Source organism: Protopterus annectens, chromosome 9.part0 (genome assembly GCF_019279795.1).
Source record: "Protopterus annectens isolate FY-2018-M chromosome 9.part0, PAN1.0, whole genome shotgun sequence".
NCBI lineage: Eukaryota > Metazoa > Chordata > Ceratodontiformes > Protopteridae > Protopterus > Protopterus annectens.
The window spans coordinates 285,947,784-285,964,367 of record NC_056743.1 but is presented as its reverse complement, the minus strand read 5'-3'; the positions used below and the strand labels follow the sequence as shown (position 1 = coordinate 285,964,367).

General features: G+C 43.0%; 1 protein-coding gene across 2 annotated transcripts in view; it reads left to right on the top strand.

Annotated features, from left to right (window-relative positions):
- USH1C (USH1 protein network component harmonin) overlaps positions 1-16,584 on the top strand; it is a 3,114,702-nt gene that overhangs the window by 2,820,658 nt on the left and 277,460 nt on the right. For both annotated transcript variants that reach the window (XM_044082874.1, XM_044082873.1), the window contains one exon: positions 7,665-7,764. In XM_044082874.1, coding sequence (XP_043938809.1) covers positions 7,665-7,764 — 100 coding nt within the window. The remainder of the gene's footprint in view (positions 1-7,664; positions 7,765-16,584) is intronic.

Genomic DNA, 16,584 nt, shown 5'->3' with positions numbered 1-16,584 from the left:
GGAGGAAAACTTGCCCTGAATGCAAAAAATGGGATGTCCATTAGCCAAGACCAATGGGTCCTAAGCATTGTATCCCAGAGATACAGATTCTATTTCCTGTCACTGCCAGCCCCAAGCTGGTTGCCAGATTTTCCTTCAAACCAGTGGGCAGAGGCTCAAAAGCAAGTACTTTCTCTTCTCAGTAACAGGGCTTTTCAACCTGTTCCAGTACCGCAAAGGGGACAGGGATTCTATTCCAGACTGTTCCTGGTGCCCAGAAAAGAGAGCTCATGGCACCCTATTCTGGATCTGTCCATTCTCAACACCTCCCGGGTGGTCCCAAAATTCAAAATGCTTACACTTCTACAGCTGCTTCCTATGCTAGCCAAGGACTCCTGGCTAGTCACCCTAGACTTAAAAGAAGCTTATCGGCACATCCCCATAAGGGAATCTTGCAGGAGAAATCTACGTTTCAGCGCAGGCTGTATGCACTATCAGTTCTCCGCACTTCCTTTTGGCTTATCTACTGCGCCCAGGGTATTCACAAAGTGCCTACCTCCATTGCATACTGCAGGGAGAGAAATTTTCAAATTTGCCCATACTTGGATGATTGCCTGATTCAGACGGACATTCAGGAAGTGTTACTTCAGCACCTGGCATTTGTTAAGAGACTTCTAACCTCTCTGAGGTACACCATCAATGAAATGAAATCACATCTGATGCCCTATCAACAGATTGTATTCCTGGGAGCAAGCTTGAACACAACTTCCCAGATGGCATTCCTCAATCCAGAAAAGCAAGTTCATTTGACAAACTACTAGAAACTAATAGCCACCAAGACCCAGCTATCTGAAAAGAAAAATACTGCAAGCCCTAGGGTTCATGGCCTCACGCATTCTAGTATTTCCATATGCAAGACTGCATATGAGGAAACTTCAATGGTACTTAAAAAGTCTCTGGTGTCAACACTCTCAGGACTTGGAAACACTGATTCCTGTCATTCCTTCTTTAAAGGCAGAGTTCCTTTGGTGGGCAGAGGCTTGCAACCACAACAAGGGACTTCCTTTCACTCAACCCCTCACCACCCAAATTCTGACAACAGGCACATCAGTCTATGCATGGGGAGCTCACATGGCAGGCAAATGCATTCAAGGCAAATGAAGTCCAGGACAAATTCACCTGCACATCAATCAAAAAGAAATGTTAGCTGTACAGAATACTCTGACAGCCTTCAAATACCTTATCCTTTCAGGACAACTCTTGATAAAGACAAACACCACCACAGTTATGTGGTACATAAACAAACAGGGGGGAACTCATTCCTACCCACTATGCAGGTTAGCCATGGCCCTGTGGAACACAGCCTTGAACAACCAAGTGCACCTGCAAGCTCAGTTCCTGCCAGGCAAACAAAATTCACTGGCAGACTTAAGCAGAAATCTATTGGACCCACACGAGTGGAAACTGGAACTCAACTCATTCAAACTTCTAATCAACAGGTGGGGACCACCAGAGCTAGACCTCTTTGCCTCCCTCCAAAACCATCACTTGAGCAAATTTTGCACCAGAAATCCCCACAGCCAAGCATGGTGAGTGGATGCCCTATCCTTTACATGGGAAAACCTCTCAATTTATGCCTTTCCCCCTCTGAACCTACTGTCAAAAGTACCACTCAAGATCATGCAGGACAGACCAAGGACAATCCTTATTGCACCAGACTTGCCACGCCAGCACTGGTACCCACTCCTACACTGTTTGACAGCAGTGCCACCCTGGCACCTATATCAGACCCCCTCCCTGCTGTTCCAGCAGGAGGGACAGATTTTGCATCCTCAGCTGCAAACTATGAACCTTGCAGCCTGGCTTATTCCCCGAACACACCACCAGCAACCCTCAGCAAACAGGTGCTGGACATCACCCTTGAGGCCAGAAGGCTTAGTACTAGGAAATCCTATTCAGAAAAATGGAAAAGATACTGTTCTTGGAGCCAGTCTCTAGGAAAGGACACTGCCATGCCCTCCTTACCTCTAATTCTAGATTACCTAGCAGAGCAGCTCCACAGAAGCCCTTCCTTCTCATCAATTAAGATTCAGGCCTCGGCCTTCCCAGCTCATTACAATACGGAGCCATCTCTCTTTTCTCACCCTCTGATCCCACAGTTCCTGAGAGGAGCTAACTATTTACTACCCCCGTAGGAGAGCTCCCACCCCTGCCTGGGACCTTAACTTTGCACTAGAGAAACTCATGCTTATCCCTCTTGAACCTGCTGCTACAGCAGAGCTAAAATTCCTCTCTTGGAAAACAGCCTTACTTCTAGCCATCACTTCAGCAAGAAGAGTGTCTGAGCTACAGGCATTAATGGCTGTGGAACCCTTCCTTATTTTCCAGGCAGACAGGATCTCCATCAGGACTAACCCATCATTTATGACCAAGGGTGGTATCCAGTGGGGCTTTAAACCAAATCCATCCATTTACCAACCTTTTTCCCTAATCCTCATAATAAAAGAGGGGAGGATACTGCACTCTTTGGATGTGCGCAAACAGCTCAAGTTCTACCTTGACAGGACTAGGCCTTTCAGAAAATCTGACCAGCTGCTAGTCAGCTTTGTTACAGGGGCAGAGGGCAAGGCCATTTCAAAGCAAACCATTTCCAAATGGATAGCACACTGCATCCATTTCTGCTACGAACACAATGGAAAACCTACCCCACAGGGGATCAGAACTCATTCCAATAGGGCTACCTCAACTTCTACACCATTTCTCAGGGGAGTCCCTATCAGGGACATCCTGGAAGCTGCAGCCTAGTGTTGTGTACACTTCTTCACCAAGCATTACCACTTACCGGACTTTTCTAAATCCAGAGCTGGAATTGACTCAGCAGTCTTACAAGGTCTGCTAGCCAGCCCTAATTCGTCTTGACTGCCTCCACCCTTACTCAGCATTGGGAATCAATTCAAGTGTGATGGCTGCAACGGTGAAACATGAAGAACATAGTACAGTTGTGTACACTTACCATAAATGTAGATGTTCAAGTGTATTCACTGTTGCAGTCCTGGTTACCCTCCCTCTGGTCCCCTGACTTTTCTAGACTTTCTACCTATCCTGTTTTTGGCCATTTCTTATGGCCATGGCATTTACTTTTTACTGGAGGTGTTCCACACCATGTAATTGCTTCCTATTTTGGGGGCTCCTGATATCTGTGGCAAGAAAAACTGATGTAATGGCGTCGGCTGCATGTTTTATATAGGAAGAGGCGACAGCATCTGACGCAGAAATCCCAATACTCTGGTATTCGGTCCGACTGAGGGCTACCTGCAGACAGATAACCCAAGTGTGATGACTGCAACAGTGAATACACTCTAACATCTGCATTTATGGTAAGTATACACAACTGTACTTTGCCTACTACTCTGTTATTGGCACTGTTGCATAAGAGATGTACCTTAAGCACATGCCTCGATTGGACTGTAAAGAGTACCCTTACCCTGGCTCTGCTGTAATGACAGGGCTGCCACAGTTACACGTACAGCTTGCTGTCTTCCAGATTGTTCACACTCCTTCCTATGTGTCCCAGGCTGCAGCTGCAGCCTAGAGCATACACAGCTCTATGTCAAGGTATCTGCTACAGACCTACCATACTTCCCAACCCCATAGAACAAGGGATCCAGACACAACCATACATAATGGGAGGGCAAAGCCCCAGAGATAGGGACGTTTAACAGTTTTCCCCTACAAAGATAGTAAGTTGATAGACTAGCAGCTACTGCATTAGCATGCATATTCTGATGGGTATGAAGTGTGACACTCACTTCTCTCTCCCCTTACTGACCTCAACCCACAATGTTTGCCAGTGACCTGCCAGATGACTACAATGTCATGGAATACTGACCAAACATATGAGGCAAAACTGTGGACATACTTCATACATCTCTACACCATATGAGTATGTCATATGCAAAAGATGTAGATGCTGCCAGATTTGAACCATCAACAGCATCACCCATGCTAATGTCCCTAGCCCAGTGAGCTATACCAGCCATCAGAGAGAGAGGTTGCATTCCTCAAACTATCAGTAACATACAGACATACACTGTCACCCCTGCATTATGTGGGAAATACAACGTGTGGCCAGGTTCTGTGTCACAGTCCTGGAATTGTCTGGTCTGCTAATATATCATTGCAGACTTACTGTTATAGCAGTTGTATGGGAACACAGATGTGTTAGGGGTGGGGAACGACCATCCCATGCTCTGGTGGCAGACATTCTTAAGACTGTCCTGTGACCCCACTGTTTAGCATATTCCTTGACTAACGTAGTGGAGTTTCCAGCCATGTGGCCTAGTGAATATTATGGAGCACATACTATTGGACAGAATACCTTTTGTCCTAAGTGACTGTTAGATCTTTGCAAGTAGCCCACTATATATTCCCTTGCATACGTAAGGCAGGTCCATACATATTCTCCCATAGTCTAGTACCCTGTCTAAATGGTGTATAGGACAATGACTGACCTTGCAATTGCATCAGTTGAGACCTGTAGTTCAGAGCTGACTCTTGTCTGATGCACACAGTACACAGCCAATACATGGTTAGGTACAGTTGTGTGGGCTGGCTGGCATAATTTTTACTATGTATATGCAAGTCGGAGTACAGTGGATAGTCCCTAGGTTGCCAGTGCATGTACTGTGCATTGTCTCTCGGCCAAGGCCAGGCCATACTGGGCATGCCTACATCTGCCTACAGATAGAACCTCAAGGGGTTCCTCCTCTGAGTCCCCCTGTAGGTGTGGCTGTGGGGACCTAGGCACTGGTGGGGGGGCTGTGTATTCCTTCCCTTTGCTGATCCTTCTGCAGCTGTTTCCACAGGATCATATTGTGTAGCATGGCATATACTGTGACCATTTGTGCATATGTGGCTGGAGAGTACTGCAGGGCTCCACCAGATATATCAAGGCACCAGAACCGTGACTTCAGCAGCCCAAACATGCACTCTATGATGTTCCTAGTTTGTGCGTGTGCCTCATTATGACATTCTTCAGTAGGTGTGTGTGCATTTCTGATGGGTGTCATCATCCACAGTTTCAGTGCGTAGCCAGCATCCCCCAGTAAATGGCCGAATGGGATGTCCCCCTTAGCAAACATCTGGTACAGCTGTGATGTGTGCCAGATATCTGAGTCATGATAACTGCCAGGGGTGCCAGCACACACATTGATAATGCCCTGGGCATTGCACATGACCTTGCAGTTGATGGAGTGGTATCACTTGCGGTTGATGTATACCCTACCGTCTTCACCTGATGGTGCCTTGACATGTACATGAGTTCAGTCTATGGCACCCAGTACCACAGGGTAGTGTGCTACTTGGTAGAAGAGTTGCATACTGCTGGCCCTCTCCTCATGGGTGTGGGGTAAATAAATGTGCTCACTGCCATGTGGTAGCATGGTATCCAGGATACGGATGCCTGTGAGACCCCAGTCATGTCCTCAGTTGGTCTTTGGAAAGTATCCATAGCTAGTATCCTAAGGGCTGCACATACCTTTGTTTCCACTGGGATGGGTTCCTGTCTGTTGGCTCTGGGTCTGAGTTGAGGGCAGCAGAGCTCAGTGAGTTGATGTATGTTCCTGTCCACCCTGTAGCACTCTGCAATTTCCAGCTCGTGTAGCTCCTGGAAGGTTACCTGGGCATGAACACTCTTCTTCTCAGTCTTGGCCTATTGTCAGCAGCAACATCAGTACTGACCTCACCATCCAGCACATACACATGTAGGAGACCTGCAGCAGCCTCTACCATTCTGTCAGTTAAAATTCCCAAGCCTGTACTCCACTGGTGCAGAGTATGGGGAAAAAATCAGATTGTAGAGTTTATACATTCTTTATAGTGCTCTGCCCTAGGTACAGCCTGTGTAATTAGCTAGCTATGTTGCATTCCACCTGCCAAGTACATCATCATTAAGGGCTTTTAATGGCTTAGTTTAAGTATAACAGGGGTCATCAGTAATTAATAAATCATTGGCTTTCCTAGCCTTTTTTTTTTTTTTACAGCCTTCGGCTCGCAAACCCGCTGTGCAAAGATAAACATTGCTCAGCAGTCACTAGACACACCTCCATGGCCAGGTATGCTCAGCTCTGCGGCGTGCTGCGTAAACACGCTGAAACACTCTATAATACGTGCCCCAAAGGTAAACAAAGCTTAGCAGTCACTGTACACACACCTCACTCTGCTGAGCAGAGCACCTCGCCACACAAACAGGTGCCACTGAGCTCCAATGAGCTTAAAAGAATGCATACACACACTCTTTTGTTGTCAGCTACCTATCCTGTGCCTACATGGATGGGATCTGCGGATACAGGTACCCATTTGTGCTGTTCAGTAAACCCATCTCATTTGCATACAAATCCCTGTATAATACCTGGAAAATACACTGTTCAGGGCCTGCCTCATTAGCAACCACAGCAGTCAACCATTGTGCATACTCCACACAGGGTCCTATAATGCATTCCTGTCACATAATAATAAATGTGGTTTTCAATTTTTTTTTTTTTTTTTTTTCATAAAAGCATGTTTGTGTACTGTGGCACTCCTTGCAAACATACCCCAAGTATAAAAAAAATTAATTTAATTTAAATTATTTTCCATATGGTTTTGGACACATGGTGGATAGTTATGCACATATCTGTGTCTACTATGCTATTTCTGCCACTCTAACTGCACTTTAACAGCCCCTGGTGTAAGTTTTACATCCTGTACATGGAATTTTTCTGTGTACATTATGGACACCAACACGGGGTCTGTGGGACTGCCTTTCTGCTTGCTGGATTACTGTACCACCCTAATTTACATGTGGTTCACCTGTTTGTGAGGTGATTTGCATGCCCCAGACATCTCCGTGTTCGCACGCTCGTGCATGCCCCTTAGCACTGTTTACTGGATCGCACATCTGCTTGCTTAAGCACTGTGCCACTATGCCCGTACAGAAAAAAAGTCTGTGTAGGCTTTATTAAATTCCTCCGTAAGTGTAGTTAATTAACTTTCAGTCATACATGTGTATCATGGACTTTAGATTATGTGAACCATTGTCAGTTTGTTGTAGTGTTGGCCAGTAATTACAAATAATCCAAAAGATAGGACTTTGAAATTGAGTGTTTGACCAGATTCTCAAGAAGCATTTAAAATAAAAACAATTTCTTGTTAGAGCATCTGGACACAAGGATGGTAAAGCACCAGTTAGCTACAAAACAAAAAAAAAAAACCTGCTATGTAGTTGATTTTGAGACTTGTAGAAACTCATGGTAAGGATGCAGGGTCCCATTACAGACCTTATGTGGCAAGTAAATACCCAGTAGGGCCACTCATGCCACCATGCCGTGACATCAAGAAAGATAACTGTGAATGAATGCCTGAAAACTTACATGGCTATTGGCACAAATAAACTTTCTTTGTCAGGCATATTTCATATCTTTATACAAGAAAGATTCTAGACTGGTATCAGTGATTTGTTTGCTTTTATGAAATTACTTGCCTTTGTTCCATCTGATGCGTAGTACTAAAGTACCAAAAGTCAGTTTATACAAAAGCTTGATCTGGTTGAATTATTTCATTGCAGATAATCCTTACATATATGGTGTACATTATCATAGCCAATGTTTTTCTAGCCACCCTGTCTAATACTGTATATTTCTGAACAGGAAGGCAACCTGGATGTTGTACTGGAAGGAGGCATCGATTCCCCTCTTGGGAAGATTGTTGTTTCTGCCATTTATGAAGAAGGTGCAGCAGACAAGCATGGTAATTTTCACACTTCATAGAGCTTTAATTTTATAAACTAATTAATCTTTTATAGAATCATCCCTTCCTGGTGAACTAGTTCTTTTTTTCTTTATATTTGCTGAAATGCTTTTATAAACAGTTTCAAGTTCTTATTCTTTTCAGTAACTTGCTCTTGTTATATTGTTTTTACCTGTACTATCTGCCTCCTGAATTTTCTCATGTCATCGCAATTACTGCCCCTTAATGTGTGTATGTATGTATGTAAGTTTGTCATTTTAGCTTGACATTAGCGGCTTTCATGAGAGAGTTTGATTTAACAGTTTGTAACTCTGTATTTTTGCTTCTTCTTAAGTTTCTCACAGAGATGTTGAACATATGGTGTACTTCAAATCTGGTCTGTTTTATTTTTCAATTTCTTGGTCAGAGTAAATGCATTTGCAGGGGGAAATGCAGGTTGATTATAAAAGAGACAAAGACCGTGTCACTTTACATTAGGTACATAAAACAGAAAATATTTTAGAACAAATGTTTAAAGAAAGTTTTGTTTGTTTTCTTTATGCCTATTGTAAATAACTATTTTGGCACTATTTAGTTTAATGTGTACATTAATTACATAGTCTTTACTTCTAACAGTGGAAACTTAGATACATTTTGTCAAATGCAGTAAAAAAAAAATTAAATTTAAAAAAAATATATATATATTTATATGTGTGTATATATATATACACACACACATATACATGTGTGTGTGTGTGTGACTGGCCACGGGATTCAATAAAGTCTACACTGAGTGTACACCATTCAGAGTGAACAGACAACTCAGTGAACTCACACCTTCTTCTTCATAATTTTAGTTTTCCTACTGATATTCTTGCAGCTTTAAATATTGACAGGGATTCATACAGGTTACCACAAAGTGTAGACTACATGTACACTTAATGTAATCTTTATGAGTGACTAGAAAGCACAAAAAATGTGATAAGAATGTTCTTGAATACATGTCGTGTACACTTAGTGTAGGCCGTATTGAATCTGACCCTGGGATTAATATGTCATGTCAAAGCATCGTATATTACATTACTTTGAATGCTAGGGCTGAAAAAGCTCAAAGCATAATGCTATGTGCTGAAGGCAGTCCACAGTAACTGGATTAAAGTAACATGGTAGGCAGTTAGAGGTAGGCACAGCAAAGGTTAAAAAAATAACAACTAGACAGTACTGTACAGGTATTCAGGTGAAATTCCCAGAGTGTCAGTTGCAGAAGTACAAATGCTGAGAAACACAATGCCAATCAGTGTTTTTCGTAGGAAATCGCATCTAATATGATTTTTAAGTGTGCTCTGACAAGGATTCTTATGCTTTGGGTGATTTCTCCTTCCTTCATGTTGCTGTGATGGTGGGGTTGATATATATAAATTAACGGAGTGTGGGGATTGCCTCCCCCTTTAAAAATGTTTGCAGTTTAAATTTTCAATATATTGGTTCTTCTGTATGCCAATATTTAGAGTTCTAGAGTAAGCCCAGAAGATGCAGCAGAGCAGAATACAGAAGCTGAATATGCAGTTATCAGTAACTTTTAATTATGGTGATAAGAGTCAGAAGAGGGAGTAGTGTTGGCTGCATTATTCTAAACTAAAAGTATGCATATTTGAAAGGAGTTATGGCAGCTTGTAGGTTGCTTTCTGAAAGAAAGGCTGATCCAGTCTGCTGGCAATATTTATCTTTTCTGGATCAAGAGGAGAATGTAGATGGTCACAGATGATTTTGAGGATAAGTAGGCAGTTCTTTTTTTCAGCATGTCCCAAAAGATGATCCAGCTTGTCCAACTCTAAAGGTTACAAATGGGAGGGTAGGAGGGTGATCCATTTACCATTCAACACGTCTGGTGAATGCCACTGACTAATTTATAAGAGTGGCAAGAGTGAATTGAACATGTTGGTTCCTGGGTATTAGGAAGTTGATGGTAAAAGAGTGCACAGAACAATGAAGAGTTTCAGTCTGCATAAGGGATGGAGGGAATCAAATGCAAGGTTTAATTAAGAGAAGCCATGATGTTAGAAAGTAGAGTCAGAACCTAGGTTAAGTTAAGTTAAACTTGCTAAAGTAAAGCTTAGAAGAGGACTGCTTGTGGAGCAGTGCAGTATAGTAACTCCCCCAAATCACAGGTGGAATATTAGAGGCTAGGTTGAGACTAGGGTGGATAAGAGGAGAGAGAATATGCTAATGGAGTATCTGAATCTCTAGCAGCAACCTTGGGGATCCAAAGCTCCATAGTGCTGAAGAAATGTGAACTGATTAGAGACTTTGATTATAATAGATTCATCTAGCTGGTGTTAGAGTATACTACAACGAATACAATTCTATTTGTAGTTTTAACTAAGGTGTGGGGAGGGGGGTAAGGGCATGGACATAGCCAGGTACTCCCGTTATGCATCACCATATTATTTTATAATTTTCATTTTAAAAGTAATTTGTTTTCTGCAACAAGATGTACTGGAATTTAAACAAAAACATGCATATTTGTGTTTATATAGTTTACCTGGCTTTTCCACCCTGGATGTCTGGTTGACTGATTTTTTTTTTTCCAAATGAGTCAGGCATCACCTTTTTTAATTAACGAAAAGGTTTACTGTCCAGAATCTGGATGCCGTAAGGAGAAAGGGCTAAACCTGTGGAGAAGGGATGTTACATTCTGAAAGTTGGTAATTCCAAAAATATGGCTACACCCCTGAATCAGAGGTATCAGTCCAACAATCCAAGGAGTGATCATGCCTCATGCCACTGTGTGCTTTAGAATAAGGAGGGTGCGGAAAAGAAGTAAAGAATAATGATGATGGTGCAGGATTTCATGTGGTGGAGGTGGATCATGCTGAACCATAGATGTCAAAGATAAGTTAATGGACTTACTGCGAGCTGAATGGATGAAAAAGCTTAGTACATGGGTCAGGGAGAGACTACCTTGTGCTACAAAAAAGGGTTGAGGAAAAGGAAAAAAGAGGAATAGGGGAGAGGGCCAGTAGTACATCTTAGGAGGTGAAATAATACAAGTAAGGAAAAAGAAGAGATTAAAGGGAATTAGAGGATTAACAGTAAATAGAAAGAAGACAAATGACAGCATATGGAAAGGAAATAATGCCTTTTTAATGCATTACAGAAAGGAAGAGCACAAGGCATAGACTTGACTGTCCAGAGTGAAGATGGGAAAGGATGTCTTGGAAGTCAGGTAGCAATCAGATGAAGGAAAGAGAGGAAAATATGTCATGGTGAGAGGGTACTGGCACAGGTTTAGGAGAGAAGAGAAAAAGCACTAGGCTAGAGAAGGAGGCAGCAGAAGGGAAACTTCCTGTACTAAGAGGAAGACAAGGTTCAGTAGCCATTAATGTAACTTACCAGGGTCCTTAGGAATCTGACTAGTATGCTGGTGGATCCACTAGTAGAGCTGTTCAAAAGGTTACTGATAAGTAGCACAGAAATGCCCGACTACTGGAAGAGGAGAAGAATGGTACGCTGACACAAAGGGATGGAGGTGCCTGGAAAGCAAGGAGAATCTTTTGTACTGCTTACTGGTTAGAGTAACAGTGGTGATAAGGAACGTCATTGAGAACATTCTAAGGAAATGTCTGGTTTATATCCCAAAACAAAGTAACCTTGAGGACAACCAAAATGTTTTCCTGACCAGGAAGATTTGTCAGTTAATCCTGAAACAGTTTTTTGTTTGATTATAGGAGAACATGGCCTTAGACTAACCAGTAGAGTTGCTGTGTCTTAATTTTGTCAAGGTTTTGACTTAGCATGAAAACTGCAGAAGCTGGGCGCAAGAATGAGTATGATGGAGTAAAACATAGCATGTTTATAAGTTAGGTGACACTGTGAGTGATATAGTGTCAAGGATAAGAGAAGTGACTAGTAGAATACTGCATGGTCTAGTACTTTTCAGTATGTTCACATAATATATATCAGTGGGAACATGGTCAAACTTTTTTACAGATGACACAAGGACTGGTAGATCAGTAGAAGATGGGCTGAAGATAAAGACGGCATTCCAAGTAGGCAGGACCACAACAGCTGAGACTAACAACAGACAATGCACAGTACTCTACTTGGGCCACAAAATCTCTGGTGGAAATTAGCAGCTGGTAAGTAGAACTGATAGCGGCAAAGTCGGAAAATAACCTGATAGTGCTAATTACAGTTGGTTTGGATGACCGGGTGCAGTGTGTCAGATTAACATTAACTGTGTTCAAAGTGGTGGTCTGCATCCTCAGGAGAATACACTACAAAAGCAAATAGTTTTTGTATTCAGCTTGTCCTGGTTATGCCATCCCTGGATTGCATGTGGTTCTAGAAGCCATATATGTAGAGAGACATCAGACTGCTAGAGAGAACACAGTGGACAGCTCCACAGGGGTGTATATTGGAGGTAAAAGTGTATGAACAGAGATTTAAGGAGCTGGAGTTCTTCTTTCTAGAGGTCAGAGATGTCAGGGGAACATGAAATGTATGCTAACAAATATCTTGGAAACTAGAGATAGTCACAAATAATAGAAAATACAGTGTTGGATTGGAAACAGCATGCACATTTCAAAAACAAACAAAAAAAAACATATTAATAGAGAAAGGTATGTGTTCATGAAGTAGGAAAAAAACATGAAATAGACCATAATGGTGATGGAGAATGGATGTGTAGAGACTTTCAGTCTACCATAGAACAGACAGAAAATGGGAAAGGCGTAAAATAATATGAAAGTCAATTAAACAGCAAATTAGATAGGCTGTCACTTTCTGCAATCAAACAAGTGTAGTTTTCCCCATTAAATTTAAAGACAGTTATTCTAAAGCTGTGTGATGTATAGGTGAGAAGGAATTTGGGCTGCAGTGTAGCCTCAGAATTTGCCCTTCTTGCATGCTTTTCAGGGCTAATGCTTCCATTGTCATTAGCACTGGTCAACAGAATGTGTTTTGCAACATAGAGCCTCCCTAAGTGGGAGGTTGGCATTATGGTTAAGGTGTTTACCTTACAGATGCAAGGTGCAGAGTTTGATTTTCATTTGTGGTAACTGGCTAGACTTAAAGTGGCCCAGAAAGGTAGTTAGCCCAGTACTAATCTGTGAACCTATGAATCTGTTCTGATAAGAACCGTCTGCTAAGACTAAAATTATCAGCTCCTGTTCCTCCTGTTTGTCTAATGCAGTTGATGGACAGCAAGCCAGATGTTCTTTGTGTTTCACTGTTGCAGTCATCACACTTGGGCTATCTGCCTGCAGGTAGACCTCAGTCGGCCCGAATACCAGAGTCTTGGGATTTCTGCGTCAGATGCTGTCGTCTCATCCATGACATCATGTCGTCAGGGTTATAAAACATGCAGCCGATGGCATTACATCAGCTTTTCTTGCCGTGCTGGAGCCTGAAGCAGAAGCAGTTCGCAAGTGCCGGTCGGCAGCTACCTGACGTTTTCATTCTTCGAGTATCAAGCCTGAAGTCTTCCAAAGCTAAGTACCCCGTTGGAGATCCTTTTTTCTTGCTCTAACCAATGTCAGAAAAAGTTAACAATTGTCTTGCCTGTGGGAAGCAAATACCTCGCACAGATTTTCATTCTCACTGCATCACCTGTTTAGGCCCAGACCACAACGTCCCTCGCTGTCAGTTTTGTGCCTTGTTCAATGCCTGAACTATTCGTCGTCTGTTTTTGTTTCTAAATTCTTTTGCTTTTGTTCTCCATATTCCGAAATGGGTTCAGTAAGCCATCTGACTACTGACCTTCCAAAAAAACGCAAAGATAAAGACAGACCACATAGGTCAAAAACTGCCGACAATGCTTCTGTTAAGCTAGTCGCCAGTCGGACGGTACTCAGTGAGGCGCTTTCGCAGCCCCTGTTACTCGCTTCTACAGATTCGCAAGCCTCTGCTGAGACCCATTCAGATTCCGGTATGCCGCGAGATGCTTCTTTGACTATGGGACCTGCAGATGTCTCTACCTTGGATGGGCCCGAGCCGCTGTGCAGGCACCGGCTTCTGAGGTTGTATTCAGACCTTCCAATGTTCGTATTAAACCGACTAGTTCTTTAATGACTAAATCTACCAAATTTCTCAGGCCCAGAGTTTGCACTACGCCTAGGAAACCGACTACCAAAATGCATTCTCAAGCTCCCATGCCAGAGAAACAAATGCTTAGAATGGCTGAAGACCGTATTACTTTAATTAGGGAAAGCCAGCCTTCCTCCTCTAAAAGACAAATAATTGATTTTCTTTCTGATTCTTCAGACCATGAGTCTGATGACTCTGACCACTGTGATTACCAGGACATACCCTTATATACCTCTGAGGACTCAGATGCAGAGGATTCAATTCCCTCAGCCTCCACCCCAGAGGACCTTTCTTTCGGTGAAACCTTGCATACCCTAAGTGAGCATTTCCGCTGGGAATTCCAGGACTACCCACAGTCCAAAAAGGAGACTCAGGGAATTTTTAGACTTGCCTCAGCATAGGCCTCTAGCTATTCACCCTGTCCTGGATATTGTAGATGATGTCTTCATGGAATCCAGCCTTACCCCTGATACTTTATCACCTGCTCCTAGAAAGTCTGACAAATACTACAGAGTACCTGACTCTCACAAATTTCTCTTTAAAAATCCCACTGCGGATCCAGAGACCATTTCCCAGGGACCTAAGGGTATTAAGGCTTCTACAGCCAAAGACCCTACCCCTTCAGACAGGGATTCTAGGGCTCTAGATAGATGCTCTGCAACTCTTGCCATCAGAGCTTTAAATTGCCAGTTTCAAATGTTGAAGTACCAGCAGCATATTATTGATCTAATTAAACAAGAAATGTTGATTCCTGATTGTGCAGAAAATAAGGACTTACAAGACTTAATGCATTCTGCAAACCAAGTTGGTAAACATACTTTGCAGTGTGGTTTTAATGCCTTAGAAGCATCTTGCAGGGCTGCTGTCACTGGGTCAGTTCTGAGAAGGCATGCTTGGCTGAAGGAACAAATCTTGCCAGACCATGTCAAGGCAAACTTACTCGATGCTGCATTAAACCAAGAATGTTTGTTTGGCTCTAAAGCATAAGAAGTTCTTAAAAAGATAGAAGAAAAAGCTAAATCCATGCAAACTGTTAGATTTCTTACAGGTACAGCCACCTAGATTTGGTAGGCATTGGCCTTCAAAAAACTGGTCCTTTCCAGTCCCTTCAAGATCTTCTCAGCCCAAACCCAGGGGCAACAAACCACAAAGACTAAAGTCTCAGGGTATGCACAGATCTAAACAATGTAGTGCTCCCTCCTCAAAAATGGGGAGTGGTAAGTCACCCCCTATGGAAAAAGTTCACAATGACTTGTCCTTAATCCTTCCCAGCCATGCCCGAGTACTTGCACCCCTAGGAGGAAAATTCGCCCTGCGTGCAAAAAAACTGGCAGTATATTACCCAGGACCGATGGGTCTTAAACATTGTATCCCAGGGATACAGATTCAATGTCCACTCTCTGCCAACCCCAATCGGATTGCCAGACCTTCCTCCAAACCAGTGGACAGAGGCCCAAAAGCAAGTACTTTCTCTTCTCAGTATTAGGGCTATTCAACCTGTGCCAACAGAACAAAGGGGACAGGGTTTCTACTCCAGGCTGTCCCTTGTGCCCAGGAAAAAGAACTCTTGGCACCTTATTCTAGATCTGTCAACCCTAAACACCTTTCTGGTTGTAGCAAAGTTCAAAATGCTTACACTTCAGCAGCTTCTTCCTATGTTAGCCAAGGACTCCTGTCTAGTCACCCTAGACTTAAAATAAGCTTATCTGCACATCCTCATAAGGGGAATTTTGCAGGAAATATCTATGTTTCAGGGCAGGCTTTATGCACTATCAGTTCTCTGCACTTCCCTTTGGCTTATCTACTGCGCCGTGGGTATTCACAAAGTGCCTGGCTCCAGCCATTGCTTACTGCAGGCAGAGAAATATTCAAATGTACCCATAAATGGACGATTGCCTGATTCAGGCAGACAGGAATTGCTACTTCAGCACCTGATGTTTGTAAGGAGACTCCTAACTTCTCTGGGGTATACCATCAACAAAAAGAAATCACATCTGGTACCCAGCCAAAAGATTGTATTCCTGGGAGCAAGCTTGAACACAACTTCCCAGATGGCATTCCTCACTCCAGAAAAGCAGGTTTATTTGACAACTTATTTCAAACTACTGACAACCCAAACCCAGCTATTTGCAAGAAAAATACTGCAAGCCCTAGGGTTCATGGCTTCTTGTATTCTACTGATTCCATATGCAAGACTGCATATGAGGAACCTTCAGTGGTACTTAAAAAGTCTCAGGTGTCAACATTCCCAGGACCTGGAAGTAGTGATTCCTGTCATTCCTTGCCTAAGGACAGAGTTCCTTTGGTGTGCAGAGGCTTGCAACCACAACATTTCTCACAACCCCCGCCATCCAAACTCTGATAGATGCATCAGACTGTGCATGGGAGGGCTCACATGGCAGGCAAATGTATTCAAGGCAAGTGGAGCCTAGGACAAATTCACCTCCATATCAATCAAAAAGAAATGTTAGCTGTACAGAATGCACTGACAGCCTTCAAATACCTTATCCTTCCAGGACAACTCTTGATAAAGACAGACAACACCACAGTTATGTGGTACATAAACAAGCAGGGGGGAACTCACTCCTACCCACTCTGCAAGTTAGCCATGGATCTATGGAACACAGCCTTAAGCAACCAAGTGCACCTGCAAGCTCCATTCCTGACAGGCAAACAAAATTAACTGGCAGACGACTTAAGCAGAAATCTAATGGATCCAGATGAGTGGAAACTGGAACCAAACTCATTCAAACT